This window comes from Pleurodeles waltl, chromosome 6 (genome assembly GCF_031143425.1).
Source record: "Pleurodeles waltl isolate 20211129_DDA chromosome 6, aPleWal1.hap1.20221129, whole genome shotgun sequence".
NCBI lineage: Eukaryota > Metazoa > Chordata > Amphibia > Caudata > Salamandridae > Pleurodeles > Pleurodeles waltl.
The window spans coordinates 1,255,467,490-1,255,490,822 of record NC_090445.1 but is presented as its reverse complement, the minus strand read 5'-3'; the positions used below and the strand labels follow the sequence as shown (position 1 = coordinate 1,255,490,822).

Sequence of the window (23,333 nt, the reverse complement as noted above, 5' to 3'; positions counted from 1 at the left end):
GAAATCTATAAATTAATAATGCATGTTGTAAATTAATTTCTGGCTAAATCTTCCATAAGCTTTGCTGAAGAGATACACTGAGCTCATGGAACCGAGGAGTATTACTTTCAACTTGTGCAATGATCATACACCCATCACTTATCAAAATTGCCTTTCAGTCTTCAAAATATGCCAGGCTTTCCTAGTTGGCTAGAAATGTTTTCATGCAAATGGGTTCTCATTTAATCATGGTGGCATTATGCAATCTTCAGTCAAAACGCTCTGCTTGAGGGTGCGCTGGTCCAGCAGCAGCTTCATTACTCAATGAATGCATTTGCTACCTGACCTAGGTTACTCATATAAATGTACGCGCATTAAATGTCTCTTTGTTGGAATTGTACTTTTAAAGGAAGTTCTTCTAAGGTCATTATACTTCTTACTTTCATTTAATTGTGCGTTCCTCAAAACAACACCAGTTAACATAAAGTATTCACGATACCCAATACTTTCATGTATGCCCAGTGCACATGAAGCAATTCAGCACTGATCTGACTCTTTGGTTACTCATTTACCATTTGTCTCTAGATTCAGAAGACTGTTGTAAGAACTATTCCATCTTGATGCAGTAGGATGACTCCTTGATAATCCATTGGAGGGTAATCAGTAGAATCCAATAACAAGGAGGGACAGTGCAACATAGACATATGCTGATACATATATCACTTTAATATATGGGGCCATGTAAAATGGTAAATAGACAATAACACAATTTACAGATCTCATAAATTAAGCATGGCTTACGCAACTTTCCATTTCTTAGGGAGTAAATTGTGGTAGAAAGTTAGGGTGGTCAACCTTCTATTTCAGTCTGGAAGAAATCCTGGTTGTTTTTACCCCAAGCATTTACCATTTCATCCAGTGAAGCTCAAATGCAAATGGAAAAGCTTGCAGGGAGCTGCTGATGAACTGTTGCTAGATGGGACACAGAATTCCCAAGTGGTTCTCTAATCACAAACGGGCAGCAATTTATTTGTTTGTCCTTCAACACAGCAAGCCTTCTGAGTAAGAATGATACAACTCAGAGAAACAACTTTTTAACTAGTATACTTTTTCTGTTTATGAACTAGGCCTCTGATGAAGATGCTCCTCCGAATAACCAGATCACCTACAGCATTGTTGCAGCTTCGGCCTTCCACAGTGTCTTTCATATCAGTGTCTCAGAAGGGTACGGAGGTGAGTGTGAAAAGGAATTGCTTAGTCACTACCGTGTGAAGCCCAGGCATCTGTACTGGAATGTTTGGGTGATGTTAATGGTGTTGAATATACTTCTGAGATATTTCGACCGTTGCACAGTACATTCAGAAATGGCTTTAAATTAGTATTTTACTATGCGACTAGCAGAGAACATGAAGGCAGTCAATTATGAAATAGCATTAGAAGAGATCATCAATACACTAGGATTAAGTTGAACTAAAACTGTATCTCCAGTATCTCTAAAATCAGAATGTGAAGGAAATTTGGATAGAAATAAATCTTTGTGCTCTTTTACCAGAGGCTGTATCCCTTTCGTTATATAGCCTGGCCCATATCACTATTATTAAAGTGTGACAAACCTTTATCTGTTAATAAATCTGAGTCATCAATGAAATGTGTGTATCAAAAACAACCCGCAGTCACCTGTGCAATGATGTGTCAATCCCTATGCCAACTGATTCTAGATCTACAGGAATGGGATCTTGCTGTCTGTCTTTCGAGCCAGATCCCACAAGTTAGGAGCTTGCTGCTGGCAAAATCTGTGTATGACATGCAGGTCGCACATTATAATCCTGATTTTGCTGACTCAGCCTTTCATCCTTCCAAAGTTAAGAAATGAATTACATTGTTTAAAACAATAGTAGGAGTTGTTATGTAAAGCGCTATAAAACAACTGAAGTGTGGCAGTAAGCATTAAGTATGAAAACTCATGTTTTCTTTTTGCCCCAGTGATACTAAATCACTTCTTTGAAACGTTTCCTGTCCGTTACCTGCCATCTCACCCTTTCCCACTTTGTCTTAGTGCCCACGTTGTGTAATTGCTGGGTGTCCATTTGACACAGTGTAATACTGGTAATCTAGTGCCACGCAGTACCAGTTACACCCAGCTAACTTGTATCATACTGAGGCTTTACTAGATCTACCTTCTTATTCAGGTCACCTGAGTGAACGTTGGGCAGTCTATAACCTGCCATAACATAGCAGTCTCTTAGTAGAGTATTCAAAGCTCACACACTTTTTCTGGCATTTATAATAGATACTTCATGTTGCCCAATTCAATGGTTCACATGTTGATGGCCACAGAAGAATGAAATTGGGGCAGACCTTCTGGGATGATGAACCTGTGTCCACAAGATTATGTACAGTCAAAATGCAATGAATGCATTAGTCAATTGAGCCACCGTTTTGACCCACTACCCCATTTCAGAAATGTGATTTTGGCTTATGGCCTAATTTATATGTTGGAGAAAATGGTACTCTGTCACAACAGTGACTGGTACCCTTTCCGCTAACATAATGGTCAGCCGGCCCAATTTAAATGTGTGCAGACAACCTGTGTAACAACGGCGGAGATTACTCCATTTCTGCCATTGCTACACCCCTCCAGCAGCCCAGCAGAAGCTAGTTTTCACTGCCCTTCACTACCAGGAAATCTTGGCAATTAGGAGCAGAAAAAACTGCAAAATGCCCCCCTCGGCATGGAAGATAACTCCAGTAGCAAGTTGAGCATTGTAGTTTTCTAGTTTCAAACATAAAAACAAAATCCTGCTTTGTGGTTTTGTTTATCAACTAAATAAAAACTTGAAAGTTTTACGGACGGCTCTGTTATGTTAATGAAGCCGTGCGTCAAAGTTTCAATGCATTTCCAGGAACGACTGTGGCGACTTTTCCTGGAAATGCTAGATATGTCTGCTGGCCAGACCGACATATTTAAATATGGCAGGTGTAGCACCCCCAGCATGGTAGTCATAAAGTACTCCGACATGCCGACAGATAATACTACTTCCACAGATGTATAAATCAGCCACTTAGTCCTAAACCTTGCATCTAACACTTTACAACTTCTGTGATGCTGGTTAATTCCGATATCGTACCAACTGATGTTTTGTCACCTTTGTGAATGATGGTCATTTCCGGACTTGTCTAGCGACCACATGCCCCGGGTCTGACATTCTTCCAGTGCCATACCTGTCAACTTGATCCCTTGTCACTTGTCACTTGTGTGATATGGTATCAGTACAAGGTCAATCATTGGCCTAAATGTCATCAGTATAATAGCTGAGATTTATACCTATCAAATGGTTTTTCAGAAAACATACTTCTGTGTGATTCAAAACCAGTGCCACAACGACCAACCATCACCTCACTACAATTGTGACATTGATCCAGTGTACCATCCAGCAATTGAATGTATCATGGTTGTCATTAAGTCAGTGGCACAGTGAGTAAGCAATTGCATGTCACCTGTGTGATATTGAACCACAGCATACCAGCCATATTGGCCTATGTCGTCTAAGAGTCATTGCAATAACTATCACGTGTTCTGGATTCATACTGATAAAATAATGGAAATGCAATTGTGACTAATGGAACTAAAACACCCCTTGTGATGAGGAACCGGCGCCATCCCTGCCACATGAGCGATGTGGTGGCAAATGCCATAGTGATTAACTGATACCATGTTGCATGTGTAATTTGAACCAAGGTCACACTGACCATCTAATCCTACTTCATCTGTGTTATATTGTACCATTCTGTAGTACCACCTGGCGCTATTTCACACTGGGATATGATATAGTGTTGATGCTGCTCTGAACCACCGACCTGTAAAAAAGCGTAAACAAACATTTTAGGGGAGACTTTGCAAATAATCAGACAAACATTATTGCATCAGGTGCCACTGAACACTACTGGCCATTGATATGGTAAATTAAAGTGAATATGACAAATTTGAGACGGAAGGGAAGAGTACACTATCTGTAGTAAAACTTTAGAGGTGAACTAGTAAAGTGTATACTTTTTTGGGAACTTGAAGTATTTTTTCCAGGGTAAATTGTGGGTAATTCAGATTCTAGATAACATTTTGGAGTAATGTTTTTTCTATGTATATCTGATGGAGACTTCTAGTTGCAGATTCCTTACCATAGAATTTTCCCCCAGACGTCAGACTGGATCCGGAGATTTTTTCTGCGAGCAGTACCCTTGCGCGTCAGTAGGTGGAATCAGTCGACTCCACGGGCGTCGTTGGCATTGTAGTTGCCATGATGACTTGGGGAGTAGTACATAGATGCCGCCTCAGCCCAGTGACATCAGTTCTTTTCTTTCCGCACCACGCGCGGATCCGGAGAGAGATACCCTGATCTCTTTTTGACCGAGTTTTACAGTTTTGACAAGTTTTTTGTTTAGTTTTTGGTGTGTCGAGATGGCCCGAAGACCGGTTTCAAGCCGTGCTAGGACTGTCACCACATGATGTCAGTGAAGGATCCGCATTAGGTCTGTTTGTGGTGCTTGGAGTGTGACCACAACCCAAAATCATGCTCTGAGTGCTGGGCCGTGCACCCAAAAGCCACCACCGTTCTTCTTCCTCCAAGTCTTCGTGCACAGGTAAGAAGAAGAAGAAGTCAAAGCGGTGCCGTCACCCTTTGTTTTCAGAGCCTACTTCTGGGTCTGCTCTGCGCTTCCCCGAATTTCCGGGAGCCGGAATGACCCCTGCCCAATTAAAGAAGTTCTATCAGGCCATGCGCCTCATTTTTGGGCGGACCGACCCCGATATGGCACCTTCAGGCACAAGGGGTTCGGACGAGGGGCCCTCGGGTTCCGTGCCTGTGGCTTTGGTTCCGGCCACCGAGATACCCTCCAGATCCACTCGCAGATCCGCACCAACGCTGGTTGTACTACTGAGACCTTCCCCAGTGGCGGTTCGATTGTCGGTGGTTCCCACCATCGACGTCGACTCAATCCTTATCCCCTATAATTCGGAGTTGAAATGGCATCGGCCAACGCCACCCCTGTCTTCGATGGGGCCTACTCACCCCAGTTTGGATTTAGGCCCTTTTCCCTATGGGTACGAATTTAGGGAGGGATTGAAGGGGTCCCTGGACCCTCATAAATACCAGGATGACCCATCTTTGGACTGGGCACACAAATTGGCCAGTGGACTGGACACTTCTCCAGATGCTGGCATGCTGTCTCCTCCTACCGTGGCTATGGCAGAGGGAGCGGCTTATGCTATGGTGGTCAGTAGGGCAGCTGAGGTCCTAGGCCTTGAGCTACCTACTGTAGAGGTCAGGTCCAATCTCCTGACGGAGATGCTTCAGCCAGGGGTTTCCACATCTGAGCCCCTTTTGCCATTCAATGAAGCCCTCACCAATGTCCTTTTGGGTACTTGGTCCAAACCCAACACAGGGCCTCCTATGAATAGGACTATCGCACGCCGCCATCGGCACGCCCCGAATAACCCTAAATTCCTGTCCCAACACCCCACGCCTGAGAGTCTTGTCATCCAGGCTTCTTCTTCCTCGGGCGCATTCCCTTCCGCACCCCGGATAGGGAATCAAAAAGGCTGGAGCAATTTGGGAAGAAGATGTTTTCTTCCTCCAGTCTCGTGCTGCGGTCCATGAACACCTCATTCCTTTTGGGACGCTATAAACACTCTCTGTGGGATACTGTTGCGCAGGTTCTGCTGCAGATACCGGAGGAGGCCCTTGCTATCTTCTCCCAAGCTGTCAATGACGGGAGAGATGCAGCAAAGTTCCCAATCCGATGTGGGCTGGACACGACCGACTCTATGGGCATATCGGTTGCTACGCCGGTGGCTTTGAGACGCCACGCCTGGTTGCGTACTTCTGTTTTTTGGGGGAATGTCCAAAAGTCTCTACTGGACATGCCCTTTGATGGCTCCCGTCTCTTTGGAGACAAGGCGGACTTGGTCTTGGAGGGATTCAAGGACTCCCGAGCTACGGCTCAGGCCCTTGGCCTTTCTGCTGCCCCTCGCCCCCAACAGGCCCACCTTTCGCCCCTTTTGTGGCCACGGCAGGGGCTCCCTGTTGCGTCCTCCACCCAGCCACTGTGCCATCCATGCTGTTCAGCCGCTGCGTGGCCGGGGATGCGGAATCCCACGTGGGCGTAGGACAGGGAACCAGAGGTCTGCCCAGTCCACCCCTGCCCTCTCTGCAGCTTCCAAACCCTCCTATTGTGCCCCCTCACTCCGATCCAGTTGGCTGCAGAATTCACCATCACCTGCCCCACTGGGAATCCATCACTACAGACAGGTGGGCTTTGCAGATAGTTTGAAAGGGCTATTCCCTCCCTTTCTAATCTGCCCCACCAGCCATGCCTGAATCAATCAGCCAACTCCCGGAAGATCATTTGGCACTTCTCCTCCAGGAAGTCGCAGTTCTCTTGGCCAATGGAGCAAAAGAGAAGGTCCCTGTGCCAGAAGTAGGTCATGGTTGTTATTCCAGCTACTTTCTGGTGCCGAAAAAGGACAAGGGCTTACGTTCTATCCTAGACCTTCGGGACCTCAACTACTTCCTCAAGAAGGAGAAATTCAAAATGCTCACCCTGGCCCAGGTCCTGTCTGCCTTAGATCTAGGAGACTGGCTGGTAGCGTTGGACTTGCCGAATGTTTATTTCCGCATCCTGCCTGCCAACAGACTGTGATTCATGGTAGGTCACAAGCACTATCAGTTTTCTGTGCTTCCCTTCAGCCTTACCAGCGCCCCTCTGGAGTTCACAAAAGTGATGGCGATGGGTGAAGCTCATGTGCGCAGGTTAGGGGTCTCAGTCTTCCCCTACGTCGACGACTGGCTGATTAAGTGGACTCGCCCCAGAAAGTCATCTCCCACCTTCAGACTACGGCGAGCCTCCTGCAGTCGCTGGGGTTCACTATCAATGTGCTGAAGTCACACCTGACTCCCTCTGAGATGCTCCCTTTCATCGGAGCTGTTCTGGACACAGTGCAGTTTTGGGCTTATCCTCCCAAAAAGACAGTCCAAGGGTATGATTCTGATCTTTCAGCCTATGTCTTGGGTTTCGGTGAGACTGACTCTGAGGCTGCTGGGCCTCATGGCCTCCTGCATCCTGCCAGTGACACATGCCAGATGGCATATGCGGGCTCTGCAGTGGGATTTGAAGTTCCAGTGGGTGCAGCATCAGGGGAATCTGTCCGACATAGTCCAGACCTGCAGTGGTGGCTTTCGAATCTGCATTGGGTCCATGGCAGATCCCTCTCCCTTCCCCAGCCAGATCTATCCATAGTGACAGATGCATCACTTCTGGGTTGGGACGGCCACATGGGAGAGGCAGAGATCAGAGGCGTCTGGTCTCTGGCAGAGTCTGGGCTCCAAATGAATCATCTGGAGCTCTGGGTGATCAGGCTTGCGTTGTAACCATTTCTTCCCTCTCTCAAGGGGAAATTAGCGCAGGTGTTCACGGCAATACTAGCGCCATGTGGCACTGCAACAAACAGTGCGGAGTAGGGTCCTGGACCCTTTGTCAGGAGGCACTACGCCTCTGGACATGGCTGGAACATCAGGGCATTACCCTGGTGGTTCATCATCTGGTGGGTTCTCTCAACGCCAGAGCGGACAAACCCAGCCGGCAATGCACAGCGAATCACGAATGGCGTCTGCATCCGGAAGTGGCGCAAGGTGTCTGTCAGCAGTGGGGAGAGCCTTGGTTACATCTGTTCGCCTCTGCAGAGAACATGCAATGTCAGCTGTTTTGCGCGTTGGCGTTTCCAAGGCAGCACTCGCCCGGAGATGCTTTTCGTCTCAAGTGGAACTCTGGCCTCCTTTACGCCTTTACGCCTATACTACTTCTGCCCAGAGTTCTCAAGAAGATCAGGAACGACCGGGCCCAAGACATCTTGGTAGCTCCAGACTGGGCACGGAGAGTATGGTATCCAGAGCTATTGAGCATGGCCACATATCCTCCACTCAGACTGCCTCTTCAGGCGGATATTCTGTCCCAGCAACAGGGGACGGTTCTCCACCTCAACCTGTCCAATCTCAGCCTTCATGCGTGGAGATTGAGCGTGGCAGTTGACGACTTTTGATCTTCCACTCGAAGTCTGCGATGCTATCTTGGCAGCCAGGCGTCCCTCTACCAAAACGGTATACGCTTGTTGTTGGCATAAATTTGTGGCATGGTGTACCAACAAATCTGTTGATCCCCTCTCTGCTCCGCTATCTGAGGTTTTTTTCTTCATTCTTTCTTTGGTCCGGCAGGGCTCTGCTTTGGGCACCCTTAAAGGTTATTTATCTGCCATTTTGGCCTTTCATAGGCTACCTGATCAGCCCTCACTCTTTAAATCTCCTATTGTGAATAGATTCCTTAAAGGTCTCACCCAGTTATTTCCTCCCACTCCATTTATCATGCCTCAGAGGGACCTCAATCTTGTCCTTACTTACTTAATGTGTACTCTCTTTGAGCTCATGCACAATTGCCATTTACGGCTCCTTACTTTCAAGACTGTCTTTCTTGTTGCTATCACTTCTGCTCACAGAGTGACTGAGCTTCAAGCTCTTTCTTCCAAGCCTCCATTCTTGTCTGTGCACCCTGACAAAGTGGTATTGCGCACTAAGGCTTCCTTCCTTCCCAAGGTTATTATGCCTTTTCATGTAGGCCAGTCCATCACCTTGCCTACTTTTTACACCCCCCACTTCCTTCCCATGAGGAGGAGAGACTCCACTGTCTGGACCCAAAAAGAGCATTGGTGTTCTATCTCAAGCGCACTAAAGATTTCGGGGTGGCGATAAACTCTTTGTCGGGTATGTGGGTGCGAAGAAAGGGAAGGTGGTGCAAAAACATACTATCTCTCGATGGGTACTTCTTTGCATCAAGATGTCCTACGTATTGGCGAAGAAGCAACCCTCTGAGGGCTTGCACGCTCATTCCACTTGAGCGACTGGTGCTTCCACTGCGTTAGCATGTGGAGTTCCTCCTCTGGATATCTACCAGGCAGCTACTTGGGCATCCCTGGACACGTTTGCTAAACATAACTGCCTGGACAGTCAGGTCTGTCGGGACGGCTGCTTTGGTTGTTCGGTCCTGCAGGACTTTCTAGTATGATCTTGGTTCACAGCCCACCTCCGAGGATGGCATTGCTTGGGTATCTATTCCAAGGTAAGGAATCTGCAACTAGAAGTCTCTATCAGATGTATAGGTTACTTACCTTCGGTAACGAAATATCTGGTAGAGACATTTTCTAGTTACAGATTCCTTACCGACCCTCCCATCCTCCCCGCTTGCGAACTGATTTCTAGGGACAGGGATTTCCCCTTCAGGTCCTCAGCTCTGGCGCACTAATCTCAGTGTTCTTAGCGGCTCTGCGCTTTGGCTTGGAAAGTCGTTAAAAGAAACTGACGTCACTGCACTGAGGCGGTGCCTATGGTCTACTCCTGATGTCGTCATGGCGACTACGACACCAACGACGCCCGCAAAGTCAACCAACGCACAAGGATATTGCTCGAGGAAAAAATCTCTGGATCCAGTCTGAGGCCTGGGGGGAAATTTTAAGGTAAGGAATCTACAACTAGAATATGTCTCTACCAGATATTTTGTTACCAAAGGTAAGTAACTTGTACAACTAGGCTGATGTATCTGCCAAAAGAACTGAAGAAGAGTAAACATTGTGGAGAATTGAGTCAATTGCTCATTTCAGATAAGCACAGGTAGAATTTCAAATTAAGAGAAGGATCTAAGCACTGAATCATGCTGACAATATCTGGGAGATCCTAGAACAATTGATCCTCTTGTAGGACTTGAGAGGGAGCTCGACTAGGTGAATCAACACAAAGTAGAATCTTTTCTAATGTCTATAATGGCTAGGTAACAAACGATGCTCCTATTACAGCATTAACTACCACTAAGGAAGAAGAAAAGGTATGTAAAGGAAAGTATAATAAATTCAACACTACTTAGATTCTGAAACTATATATTACTGTTTATTATTTTTAAATGTATATTTGCTACAATGAAAAAGTATACATCAGATTAACAACTTGGTCAACATACTCCTGTAAATGTGTTTCTCTATTTCAGTGATAAGTGTGACGCGGCCCTTGGATTATGAGCTTGTCGCAAATGGTGTGATTTACCTAACAGTGATGGCGATGGATGCAGGCACTCCTCCTCTGAACAGTACAGTGCCTGTTAGCATTGAAGTGTTTGTGAGTATCCCAAATTACCAATACCTACTTTTTTTTTATTCAGAGAGTAAGCGTCCAAGCCTAAGCCTTAAAGGAGTGAATAAGCCCAGGCTTTGAAAACTGTCTTTATATCACTTTCAGGTACAGTGTATGTAAGATGAAACGTCTAGATTGCTACAGGCTATCTGCATCCATTCTTGTAGGGTTCTTTGCAAGTTTAATCTAGTGTTCTTGGAAGGAGATGAAGATCATCGGTAGCACACATATCGTGCAGGGTGGCCCACAATGGTGCATTTCTTTGATTGAACAAAATTCGTCCTCTATGTTATTACCCATACAACTTAACATTCTTGGATCCATGGTAGGACAATAGGAGTAGTCTTGCTGATGCACCACTGTTAAATTGGCGCTAGATTAGGCCTTCATGTGTCGAACGTTGCCCAATTGCAAGTGCAATGACTTGGCAAATTGTCACTTTACTTAGACCAGCAATATTCCTCATGCATTACTCACCACAACATAAAATCTTAGCTGCAAATTTAGAAAGTATGTAACATCAGATGCCCACCACTGACTGGTCCTCCAGGACACACAAGCACCAAGCAGATTGCTGACACTTGACAAACGGTACTAGCAAATGTTCTAGTCTGAGAAAATGCCTTTCTTACTTCAAGTCTGCTTATTCATTTTTGAAGAACGATTTACTGCGTTATGCTTACCTTTGTGTTTATATTTACCTATTTCTTGACGCACATATTTTATTTATGCCTACTATGCTTCTCCAACGTTCATCTCATACAAAGATCACATTAAGTAGTACATTGATTGAGGTGGATGGTAAAAAATCATTTTTGGAAGAGAGGGTGGTGAATGAGGCATTACAGGATAGTTAAAGAAGATGTATTTATCATTATACATTGAAGATAAATGAATGAACATATGATTAACATAGTGGAGATTATAAGAGATGGATACCCTTCAAGTTGAAGGTGTTCTAATGTTTGAGGCTTACCTTGAAGATATTCATGGAGGTGCCAGATTTTATTTGGGAAACTTTCTAGGAGGGGGAGTACCAGAAGTAAAACATATCAATCTTTCCTGGGGTGTAACGCGTGATGGTGGTGTGGTGGTGGTACTGTAGTGATGTAAAGGGAACAACAGAGATCTAGAGGGGGATGGTATGTTCACTGTAATGGGGAGTGGACAACTCTTTTGACATGATTGAACAATATAGTATTGAATTTGTTTAGGTACCTGTGATAGACTGTGAACCTACTTGCTTGATATTGGTAGGGGATGAGGTGGCTATAGAGGATCCTGGATAGGGAAAGGTTGAAAGGAGGGCTGGGAATAAGATTAATTACTTTTTAAAGTGGTGAAAATGCCATGAGTAGAGCCAAGTACCAGGGTGATGCTCAGGTTAAATGCTTAAAGGACTAAGGGAGACAGATGGAGGGCTGTAGAGTGGAAGATAAGGTGGGGGATGTTGCATATATTGAGCAGGTGGCACCAGCCACATAATGTGCAATAAGAATCACATTTCACAGTTGATGGGAAGACCACTATTGAGCTCAGAGATAGGGAGTACTTAGACCATGCAGAAGGAGATGAGAGATGATATGTTTTTAGTGTAGTAGAAAAAGACGGATCTAATGGTTTCTAGCTTGTCAAGGTTCAGCAATTAACAGCAGACATGTCCTTGCTGGAGTCTCTGACAGATGCTAGTTTGAAATTTTTTAAGCCGGTCCAATCCTGGGCCAGTTCACCAGTCATTGAGGTTTACTGGGCCAAAGGCCAAAGAGCAGCACTTTACGGGGCAGAAATCTGGTGTAACCCATCTTGCTGTTCAAGAAAATAATTTCATAAGATCATTAAGCAATCTTCCCAAGAGAATCACTATCATTCTCTTATTCATGGACATCCCCCTTAAACGTATTGAGTTCTCTGCTGCCCTGCAAGCTCTGTTATTTTTTTATTCGGTTATGGGCCACTGAGGAACTGCATTTATATAGGGAAGCCTTAAACGAGATATTATCTTTGGCCAGTACCACTAATCTTCCATCGCTCCAACATACTTGTCATCGGTATCGGAAATTGGATCTCGATTATCTATGGGATAAACCCAGGACAATCACTGAGAGTTCTAAAGCAATAGTTAAAGAAACATTTTGGAAATATAACCAACTTGCCCCTCATAGATGCACCTCTCTGGGCATCTTTGCTAATAGGTTTACGGTTTATTAGCCATTTCCTAGGTACGAAGCATACTTCCATTTAATTGAACCACTGTTGACTAGGTCTTTGTTTATAAAGGTGTGTTTTGGAGTCCTTAAAGTCAATCTGCACACAGCCGAGTGGAAAAAGGCATCCTATAATGAGGCCATGCGCTGGAGACAATATCAAACTTTTTATTTTTCTGTCCAGTACAAAACCTAGGAGAAAATGCATTAGACTTCTGTGTCTTACTTTGGATTTTCGCACTTTTCAACCAGCGCTTAGATTATTTTTAACTGATACTTCACCTTTTATTGTTTTTAGTCTCAGCACATTTTTGCACATTAAAAGCTTAATTAGAAAGATAAAAGGTAAAGAGTGGTAATTCTTTTTAGCATGGTCTGGTGACTTAAACTGCTGCTTTATTTGGAGTATTTCAATTATTTTGTTATGTAAGTCTTAGTTTATTTTATGTATTCATATTCTGATGTCTTTTATTGTATGTTATATGTGCTGTATGCAGCTCAATGCATCATTACTGACTGACATTTATATACCTATATTGGGCATAAGGGCAGTACCCTCTACTACACTAGATCTTCAGGTCCTATCGGTAGATTTTTAAGCACAGTTGGCTGACTTAGTGGACTGATCTTTAGATTTTTGTCACAGGACTGCGCCCTGATACAAATTCTCTGTGGAGTGTCTTTTCTGACTCCCTAACCCCTGTATTACGATTCACTTTGTTAATACCGCGACAACACATTGTATGATGTTGTATGTTTTATTTATGTACAGCTTTTTAACCGAAATAAAGTATTTTTTGATGATGAATCTCCGAGTATATTTGTAGGCTGAGTCTATCCGTCAAGTTTAGATGCCATATAACAATGAGTCAACATTAAAACATTATAGACAAAAGGGGCCTGCTGTATTGCAAGGGAGTATCGTGTGCACAGATTACCACATTCCCAGCAGATAGATGTGGCAGCAGGACATTGAGTTATGTGAAAATTGTCAACCTCTTTTGTTTGATTGCCTAAGTAAGAGTGAAGCAGGTATTCTGCAGCCACCAAAGATAAAATATGAAAGCAAAAAACAACACAGTGACAAAACATAGGGAAACGTGTATATTGCAAACCGTGAACTACTGCAAAGTTGCTATAAACAGAACTATTATCGAATGGTATTATATAGTATAGTTGCTTTTATGGAGCTTTTCATACCCCATTGTTGGACGCCAAAGTGCATTCAGACTGGTGGCATGCTAAACGGCGAGGGAGGGGGTAGCTGGCAGAACATTGTATTTGTGATAATCATGTGTGGAAGCGTTTTGAGTGGTGTTTTTTTGTTTTTTTGCCTTGGGCAAAGCACCCAGTAATGCGATGGGGGAGCAGGCATGAGAGACAGACATGGAAACTGCAATTAAACGGTGCTTACAATGTAATCTGCAAGTCCAATTATTATAGCATGCTGAATGATTCAAACAGACACAGCATAGTTGCTGTATGCAATTCCATACATTATGAGAGCTATCCAGCACTGATGGATACACAGATTTCCCAAACTGTATTAAATAATGGGGAAACAAACTATTTGCCTTATTGCCATATTTATTGACAGTAATTTATTTTGCATTTCCTGGAAGAAGATTGGTTCAAAATCCACTGGTTGCATCTTTATAATACCAACCTATTGCACAATCCCTCATCTTGTATCCACGTGTAACCCCCCCATCTATCCCACATACCGAGTGCCTCTAACAAATATAATACTGCTTTCATTAATATTGCAGATTCATGATGCCGTGGGTTTCTCTTCCAGATGTTGGGTAGAGTTGCTCGAGCTTTCTGAACCACTGTCTTTGACAACGATATGTGTCTCGGTTCAATATCCCACATTGGAATCCATCTAACAGTCAGGATACTGCAGCCATTCAATTATTGCAAGTGAAAAAGCTGCCTCTATGTAATGTGTCAGTGGAGTGGAAAGGTATTTACCGAACCTAGGGACAAAGGGACACAATAACCACAACCCCACACAGCTCTTGATGTTTGGTACTCTTTGGACTGAAACTGAATATAGTCTGTGTACACAGCCGGACTGGCAAAACCTAAGTGCGCATGTGTGTTTGGACGGCCGTCTTAGCCCGTCCAAACACACATGCGCATTTAGTGCACGCAATTGCTCATCTCACCTCCCGAGGCCCAGCTTCACCACTCCCTGCACCTTCTGGCTAAGCCAGCCGCAGAAAAATAAATCAATATTTAAGTATTGTTTTATTTTTCTGCTGCTGGCTGTTAGCCAGTGAGGTGACGCTTGTCCTCCGTTACGGAGGAGCCGCCCTCACATGCCCTCACGTATGCACCACTCTGGTCCAGATGAGTCCATTGCTTAATACAACACAATAGGGGCATCTGGACCAATGAAAATCCAGGGTGGGATGCTATATCCAAAATTAACAACTACTTTCCAATTTGAATGCAGAACCCTTAATGATTGCTTCGAAAACTTTCTTTGACTGGCTGGAATACAATGTTAACTTGTCATTTCTGACGTCTTACGCCCTCAGCTTTAAACTCTTTGGAGTCATTACTCGTTAATGCTAGGAAAGCTACTTCATGTATTTATTCATATATCCTTTTTTTAAATAATGTTAAAGCGGTTTCATGCAGTGTAATTTATAACTTGAGAGTTTAAATTCATACTGTGAAACGTTTGCCTCGAAAATGTCACTTCAATAACTAAAGGCGCTGTACTGGTTCCCCGCTCTAGGAAGTGTAGTGCAGACCTTTGGCTAGAGTAGAGGGGTTAAGAGCAGATGGAAAGCAGAGGCCCCCCATCATGAAGCCCTGGCAAAGACATTTCACTGCATCCAAAAGCTACCACCACCTCATGATTGTCCAGGGAGTGTCACTCTGTGGAGCAGGTGCTGAGATCGGGGTCCTTCTGGTGAAATAGGATGCGTGTTCTGCTGGGGACAGCATTTAGAAGTGGTCCAGGGAATTGTTTGGGGGCATTATGAAGTGACACTGCCAAACAAATTTTGCCCACCCCAACAACCTATATTACGCCGAGTGGTTTGGAGCATTTTCCCAGAAAGTGCAGGTTAATAATTTTGCTTTAAAGTGTTCATAAATGACGCAGTTTGTTTACTGCGCCTGCCTAAGCAGTGATCAACTCCTGGATGAGTAGAATGTCTGAACCTGTGACCAGGATGATGCACGCAATCGCAATAAAATGGTGGTGACAAAAGCATGCTTTTGTGCAGTGTTCAATTCGTGTCAGGCTGTGGTTGCTGGTGGAGGCCACTGGCTCGCTTTAAGGGACACTTAGCATACTATGGCCCAGCACAAGACAGCAAGGGGCAGAAGAGGGTATAAGAAACAGAAACCTAGAAGACAGTGATACAGGGAGGAAGCAGGCATGAAAAAGAATCTGTAAGATGTAGATAAAGATACAGGATCTGTACAGTTGGGGAAGAAACAGACATGAGATTGAACCGGTTGTCCAGTAACCCGGGCATCCGACAACCAACTAACTGCCCTCGCTTACCACCTCAGAGCCATCACAGTTTGGTCTCAGCGGTATTTCATTGGCTCTGCATATTAAATGTAAATAATTTTCGAGTCACAGAATTAACTTTTTGAATTGGGGTACTTTCCCCGATGAATTTATAAAAGCACTATCAGAGATTTTTTTTTTTTTATTTCAGTTTTTATTTTCTATTTGATAAAATCAAACCTATCCGGACTAACATAAGGAAAGTGGTATTGATATGCCAAAAACAGGTTAAATAGCATACTTCCTATCAATGAATGAAAAAAATACAGTAAAATGTGTTAAAATGTATTCTTAATTAAAACATGTCCAATCTAAAAATATATTGCAATTAAAATACACCGTGGACCAACAGATTTATGATTTATTTAGACTACTAGAAAGAGCCCTACTGCTGGAAAAAAAACACTCTTCCACCAAAAGTGACATGTCTCCCATAACATTAGGAATTCAAAATCTTTCAACCCTCAGCAAGTCCTCCAACTGTGAAAAACTAATGTACCCAGGCTCTTGCAGATCGTCAGTTTTAAGTTATGTTACCATATATTTGTATAGCACAGAATGCAGCATTTGCTTGACCAAAATGCTCTTTGTGCAGACATCAGTCTGTGGTTGTGATTCATCCAGAGGGGGATTTTCCACAGGGAATCCCATTGCTTGCACGTGATGGGTGTTGATTTGGGGGCGGAGGGGGAGCTTTCAGGGCTTTTGTTGTAATTAAGAAGTGTGGCTTATGTTTAAAAGGAAGATTAATCAAGTGATGAGGAAGAAAACCTGGGTGTAGAAAACAAAAAGAGCCAATATAGAGTATAATGTGTTTGCGCCAACAATATTTAGCATTTCCGTCCTGAACTCTGAATCCTCTAAATTCCAAAGAAACATACATTGAAACAAGAAAGGTGGTTCTGTGAAGTAACTCTCACTGGAGGCATATGATGCGATCTGCAGAACAAGTGCTTGAATCCCCATGTGGACGACTCTGCTTTCGGAGTTTGATAAAATGAGCAGCATGTGTAGAACCTCATATTTAAAGGGTAGAAATGGCAGACGTGTAGTATGAAGTACTATGTAAAAATATATTATTATAGTTGCTAGTTATGAGGTGAGGTGGTTGGTTGCGTAAAAAACATTGTATGCCAGATATCCAAGTTCAAAATGGATTCTGTTCTCAAAGGTAAACTAATAGAGTGAAGAGAGAACTGAGAAAAGAGTAGTGAACTTCATAATTCTCACCTCTAACTGTATGGCTGAATATAAACCTCATTTTAGCGGCTAAAGTATATATTTTGGAGCTCCAACTAACTTTAGGCTTTCTCCATCTATGCACAACTTTACTAGCACCTGGACTGCAGATCTGAATGAATTTACAAATAGAAAGTCTTTGATTGCATCTCAATATAAATTGCTAGTACTTCACCCTATGATTCCTCCTCCAGCTGTGAACACACAATAATAGTTTGGAGTACGAGGTCAATCTTAATTAGTGTATGGACAGGACCATGGTGGAAGTGACACCATCTAGTGTCAAAACAGCATAGAAAACTGAGCTACAAAGTCTGATCTACAAAGAGCAAAGAGTAAAAATGAGTCACTAATGGATTCATTTTCATACTCCTATACCATCCTATCTAGCGGTGGCTAGCACACTAAATAGTGCTGGGCGTCAGAGTGATACTAGTAACTTTGGGTATTGTTCCTTACTAAGCAAACATTGACGTCACTTCAGAACCTTAGATCTTGAGGAACGAGAATGAGAAATTTCATTGTTCAAGTGTGTATGCCAGGCATGCTTGCAATCTGGAGCCAAGAGGTGTATTTGAAGTAGAAAACATGTAGTGCATGCCTCAGACTCCCTCAGGACAAATGAAACCTGAACAATAACCCTCACACCTTTTTAGTGCAGAGTAGAGTCGGAAGCACCATGGTGAGGGAGTAAGGGTATGTCGGGGAAAATAAACATATGTGTGTTTGTTGTTATATATGAGTGTCTGCATGCACATGTGAATCAGTGAATGTATTAGAGCAGTGGTTCCCAACCTTTTGACTTCTGTGGACCCCCACTTTATCATTATTGGAAACCGGGGCCCCCCACTGAATCATAATTGGAATTCAGGGACCACCCCCCACCCACAGTGAGTCATTACTGGATGGCAGGGACCCAGGTCTCAACGTTGTTGATGATTTGAACCGCTAAACAATGCTCAAAAAATACAGAAACAAGCATTTCATTAAACACATACACAAATGATAACACATTATTTAAGTTGCAAACAAATAAAACTTACATTTTTCTAAGTTTGATATGAAGGTTGGAGTTTTTCTAAATTCAACTGAAGCCACAGATCCTCCATACTGTATTCTGTTTGATGCACCGCACTAATCCCACACATCATTTTTAGCTTCCAGTTTAAAATTACTTGACAATTACACTACGTTTTAACATTTTCAGTTGTACATTTTGCCACTTTATTTATATACACTTTATAAAATCTAATAATATTAGCTAATTTTCTAAGCAGTCACGGACCCCCTGAGTAAGCTCCATGGACCCCCAGCGCCCACTGATCACAGGCTGGGAACCACTGTGTTAGGGAGCTGTATAGGCTATTGGCATAAGGGGTCAACATGAGTATATGGAGCTGCTCTTGGTGTTTGTTGCCATTTCTGTGACATTCCAGGATGTACACTGGCAAGAGAGTTTGATCTTTGCAATAGCAAGCCGTCCCTGGACTATATTATTATGCGAACCTGACCCAAACTAACACCTTCCTGCGTATGGTAATTGTACATTGACTATAATCAGTCTGTACATATTTATGAGGAACTGAACCTTACCACGTAGAGTTATTCCTGGTATACCAATACATGATCATTACAGAACGTGTACCTGGGGATACGGAGCTATTCTGCAAATTATTTTAGTACATACACATATCGGAGCAGGTATGGGAATGTGAGGCATACAAGCCAGGTACCTGAGCCTTTGGAGCTGCTCATTACAAAGGGTAGGGCACAAATTCAAATCCAGCTGCACATGGGCATATCAGGCTGTATGTGCACATGCAATGTAAATTTCGACACTTACAGATCTATCCTGACATACGAAGGAGCCACGTGAGCATGCGGGGAAGTAGGAGAACAATTTATTATTTGGAACAAACAATATTATTTCATAAATTGACAATCTGGGACTATATATAGTTAGAGAGCTGTGGAAATACTAGTGTTACTTAAAAACAAAAAATAGCAAATGTGGCTTAAATGAGAACTAGTTAATAAAAAAAGGCAAACAATTATGCATTAGATTAATTAGCCTACTGGAAGTGACAAGTTGGTAGCTGGGGGTAAAGATGTACTTTCCGAAATTAACACGCTGGTGCCTGGATGTAAAATGAGTACGTCCATTGAAGAGGATAGGCCGATATTTTCCAATAAAAACAGTTGACTCTATGTTTTAATAGTTTACGCTTCGGGACCACATCTGAATGATAATTCATGAGGGTGAACACATGATTTACGGGAACATATTCCAATTAATATACATGTGGAGCATTGGTATATCTTGCCCGACCATGCAGTGTTGTAATAAATCATGTGTCTTTTGTGATCTGCCTCTAAGTCTGGGGCCTTTAGTCATTTTCTTTCAAGATGGTGATTCAGAATGCCCTATTTAATGTTTTGTTTTCAATGCTTATCAGGGGCGGACCCCCACCACACGAACCATCCTTGGATTGGTTGGACGTGCTCACTTTTTTAAATTCGAAATGCCGTTTATGCCGCACCACAGAATGCTTCAAACGCCGCTGCTGTGGCATTGACATACTGTATCTACCAAAATGTATCTCAAAACTCTATGTAAAGAATGGAAATTGCAGTAAACGGGTGTAACCGAGAAAGGGGTTGGAAACAAAAAATATCACATCTGCCGAGATTAACTGCCAAAATGTTCCAAGAGTGTACCTGAGAGTCCAATACATGACGTTATTATAGAAACAATCTTTGTGATCAACTGTCTTAGAAGTCATTTAGAGATGAAGCAGCACTGGCAAACAAGTACCTCCATCATCAGAAATTTGTATGATGTTGTCCACTATCTGGTGTCTGACCATCTCCCTGCTCTAGAAAAGCAGGGAAAGAGCTGACTGACAAAATTAAAAACTATTATAGATGATTCAGATTAGTATGCGGTAGTACCACATTTAGTTTTTTTCAATAATTTCGCCTAGAAAGTCACATTTCTAGTCATTCAAATCGAGCTCCGTGTGCAAATGTCCCTAGTGGTTTGTTATTAGAAAGCACTTGTATGTTGTGGTACTTTTCAATGTATGTTATCTCTGACTAACTTATAATGCATCAGAACTACACTTAAGACTAGATTTATTGTTCGGCATACACAGCATGAAAGCAACAAGAATTGCAACAACTCCTGTTGGGTTTGCACATCTGGCCACTGAAAAATAATAAAAGGAGCTCCTTCTTAATCACGCATGAGAAATGTTGGAGAAGGTAGGCAGTAAACAAACAGTATTGCCATTTTTTAATTAGCAAAGTATGGTGTAATAATAGGAGTAATTGCCAAAGCCATTCACCATGAACCACTCCCTCAAAGTTGGCAAGAGTTCAGTGTCGTCATGACCTCCCGCATCAAATCTATCTTTAAAAAAAGAAGTCTCAACCACTATTGCCCTTCTCATCTTCAACACAGGCCCCCACAACCACCAAACTTCATCAAATCCTTCGTTTGTATCTGCCATATCTAAGCATACAACAATCAGATCATTCTAAACCTGCAATATTCCCCAAATCTGAACTCCTGTGCCATAGGTTAATGCCTTCAACATGGAGACCATTGAATGCAATGCAACCACATCAACGTTAACACATCTAAACTTCAGCTGGCACCTACACCAAGTCCAACCAAATTAGCCTTTTGATTTTGACAACACTAATCACTTCAGCAAAGGGGAGCACCTTAAGCATAAGCATAGGCTCCAACCCAATGATGTAATCCTGTCACACTTAGACTGTGCTGTCAGATCCATTTCTAAAAACCACAGGTCAGACAGGTGCTACTAGGTCCCAACCATGGTGGCTGAGGTAGTTTGCACCTATTGTGCCCTTGGGTACGTCCTACTATGGCTCTGTGAACTTGGTGAAGTACAGCCCATCTCTGCACTTCACTCTCTGAATAGTAAGGGTGAGTAGTCATAAACGTCTCAGGGAGGGAGGGTGTTGGGGAAGAGCTCGGAACTAAGCATTCAAACAACATCCATAAAAACCTAATGTCTATCTCAGTACTTGTACTTTACAAAAATCAAACAATTTAATCAGACAGCATACTGAATATTGCATAATTCAATTTATGGTAAGAGAATATAAGGTTGTTTTTCTGACTGTGTTCTACAGAAGGCGCCACAACTGCCCGCTCCATTATTCTCTCTCCACCTGGGTAACCCTCAGAACTACACATCCCTATACACTCATAAAACATGTTATGCTGCCATCATCTCTTTAAGAGCCATAACCAGAACAGGGATAGTAGTCCACTGTCCACCATCAAGGCATTGATACGCCCCTCCAGGTCACATGACAGGTCCTGGACCTTGCATTTTCATGGCCATGCCTGGGTCTCTGCACCCATGGAAGGGGGCATGTCTGTGTACAATGCAGGCGAAATTCCTGTGCAAACATATGCCTACAGAACTTACCTTGTCGTGCCTCTCCTCATACTCCACAGACATCAGCAAATGCGGAACAGGATCATCAGAAATCTTCAACTATACATGCCTGAACACAAGTCCTTTGAAATGTAAACTCTACACTGGCTGTCTGCGTCTTCATGTTTTTATTTGAGGCTCTTTGTATTACCCTTCTGGACAGCAATGAAAAAGGAACAATCTTCATGCTACTCAAACTTCATATTTAAGTTTGACCCCACTAGCATGCCTTTTCTCAAAAAGCCTTCCACTTGTGATACTTCCAGGGGTGGCTCCTCCGCTATCGTGGAGGAGCATCACGCCCTCGACCTCCACCCAGCGGCAGCTGCTGCAAACCTTTAACAATGAAAGGATAATAAACTATGTTTATTATCCTTTCGTTTTTAAATGTGAGGGGCCACGGGGAATGACGGGGATGACGGGGATGAGGGAAGTGCACTGTGAACTTCCCTCATTGCGCATGTGTGTTTGGCCAGCCACTGTGTTGCCGGGCTGGAGCATAAAGGCAGAGGCCGTACTACACACCCACACACTGCTAACCAGCCACAAATTCCAAGGCTTGCTCTTACATCCCCACACTGAAAGTGTTTCGGAGCTGTGGAACAGTGAAATTAACCACTATACAAATACTTTATACATCATACATAATATTAACCTAGTGGGGCACTGTGAGTTAGCACTGTGAGTTAGGAGACAGAGAGATTAACCCCTCTCTCATATAGGCAAGAGAATCACTCAAGATTTCATGAAAGTTCAAATTTGAAATCTCGATGCATCACATCTATCTGAAAAAATTGATCTAACATTTTTCTTCTTTCCTAAACTACTAGCTTTCTGCAGCGCTAACAGTTTTTACGGTTCCCACTACAGTATGTCATATGTGTGCCTAGCTCCAGCTATTCCATTTTGAGGCCAGTGGATTTAATGATTTTATTTTAACATGACTGAAATCATGAGAGAAAATTCTTCTTTCAGGGAAGCGTAATCTACAAGTGATTTGAAAGATCGCTGTGGTGTAAACACGTTGGTAAGAAAATGTGAAAATCTTGTAGCACAACACATCCATGAATGATTTGTTTCCCATTTGGCAGGTTCAAATTTGCCTATAGGGCAAACTGGCAGTGCCCAACAGGCTGGATTGACAAGTCAATGTGTGTGCCAGCTTTTTTGCTGTTTTGGTGCCTGTTTTATGTTGTACGGGGCCAGTTTTTTTACACCATTGGTGTGATTTTCCTGGCATTAAAACAAATATTGTCTGCAGCAAACAGAAATCCATACAATCTTCCATACCTTACATAACATTTGTACAAAGTGGCTTTAGAATTTCAAAACTGCTCCAGTTTTCTGTCCTAGCCCAACCGTGCTATTGGTTTGTAAATGCTGTTAAACTAATAAGACTGAGGGGCATGTTTATAGGCCCCTACTGCCACCTTGCGCCACATTAAAGTCATTTATTTTGACGTTAATGTGGCCCAACGAGGCCGAAATCCCCGCGCCATATTTACAGGGTGGCGCAATGCATGCATTGCACCACCCTGTAACTCTTTGCGCTACATTATGTCTGCGCCAGGCATAATGTAGGCAAAGGGGGCATTCCCCCATTAGGGGAACTGGTAAAATGGTGCAAGGAAATCATTTATTACGGCACTTTTAATGCCTGCTCAAGAGCAGGAAT

The 23,333-nt window shown here is 43.2% G+C and overlaps 1 protein-coding gene across 1 annotated transcript in view; it reads left to right on the top strand.

Moving 5' to 3' along the window:
• LOC138301758 (cadherin-23-like) overlaps nucleotides 1–23,333 on the top strand; it is a 1,629,754-nt gene that overhangs the window by 1,241,881 nt on the left and 364,540 nt on the right. Inside the window, exons 15-16 of the mRNA XM_069242267.1 lie at nucleotides 1,107–1,212; nucleotides 10,060–10,187. Of these exons, the coding sequence (XP_069098368.1) occupies nucleotides 1,107–1,212; nucleotides 10,060–10,187 (234 nt within the window). The remainder of the gene's footprint in view (nucleotides 1–1,106; nucleotides 1,213–10,059; nucleotides 10,188–23,333) is intronic.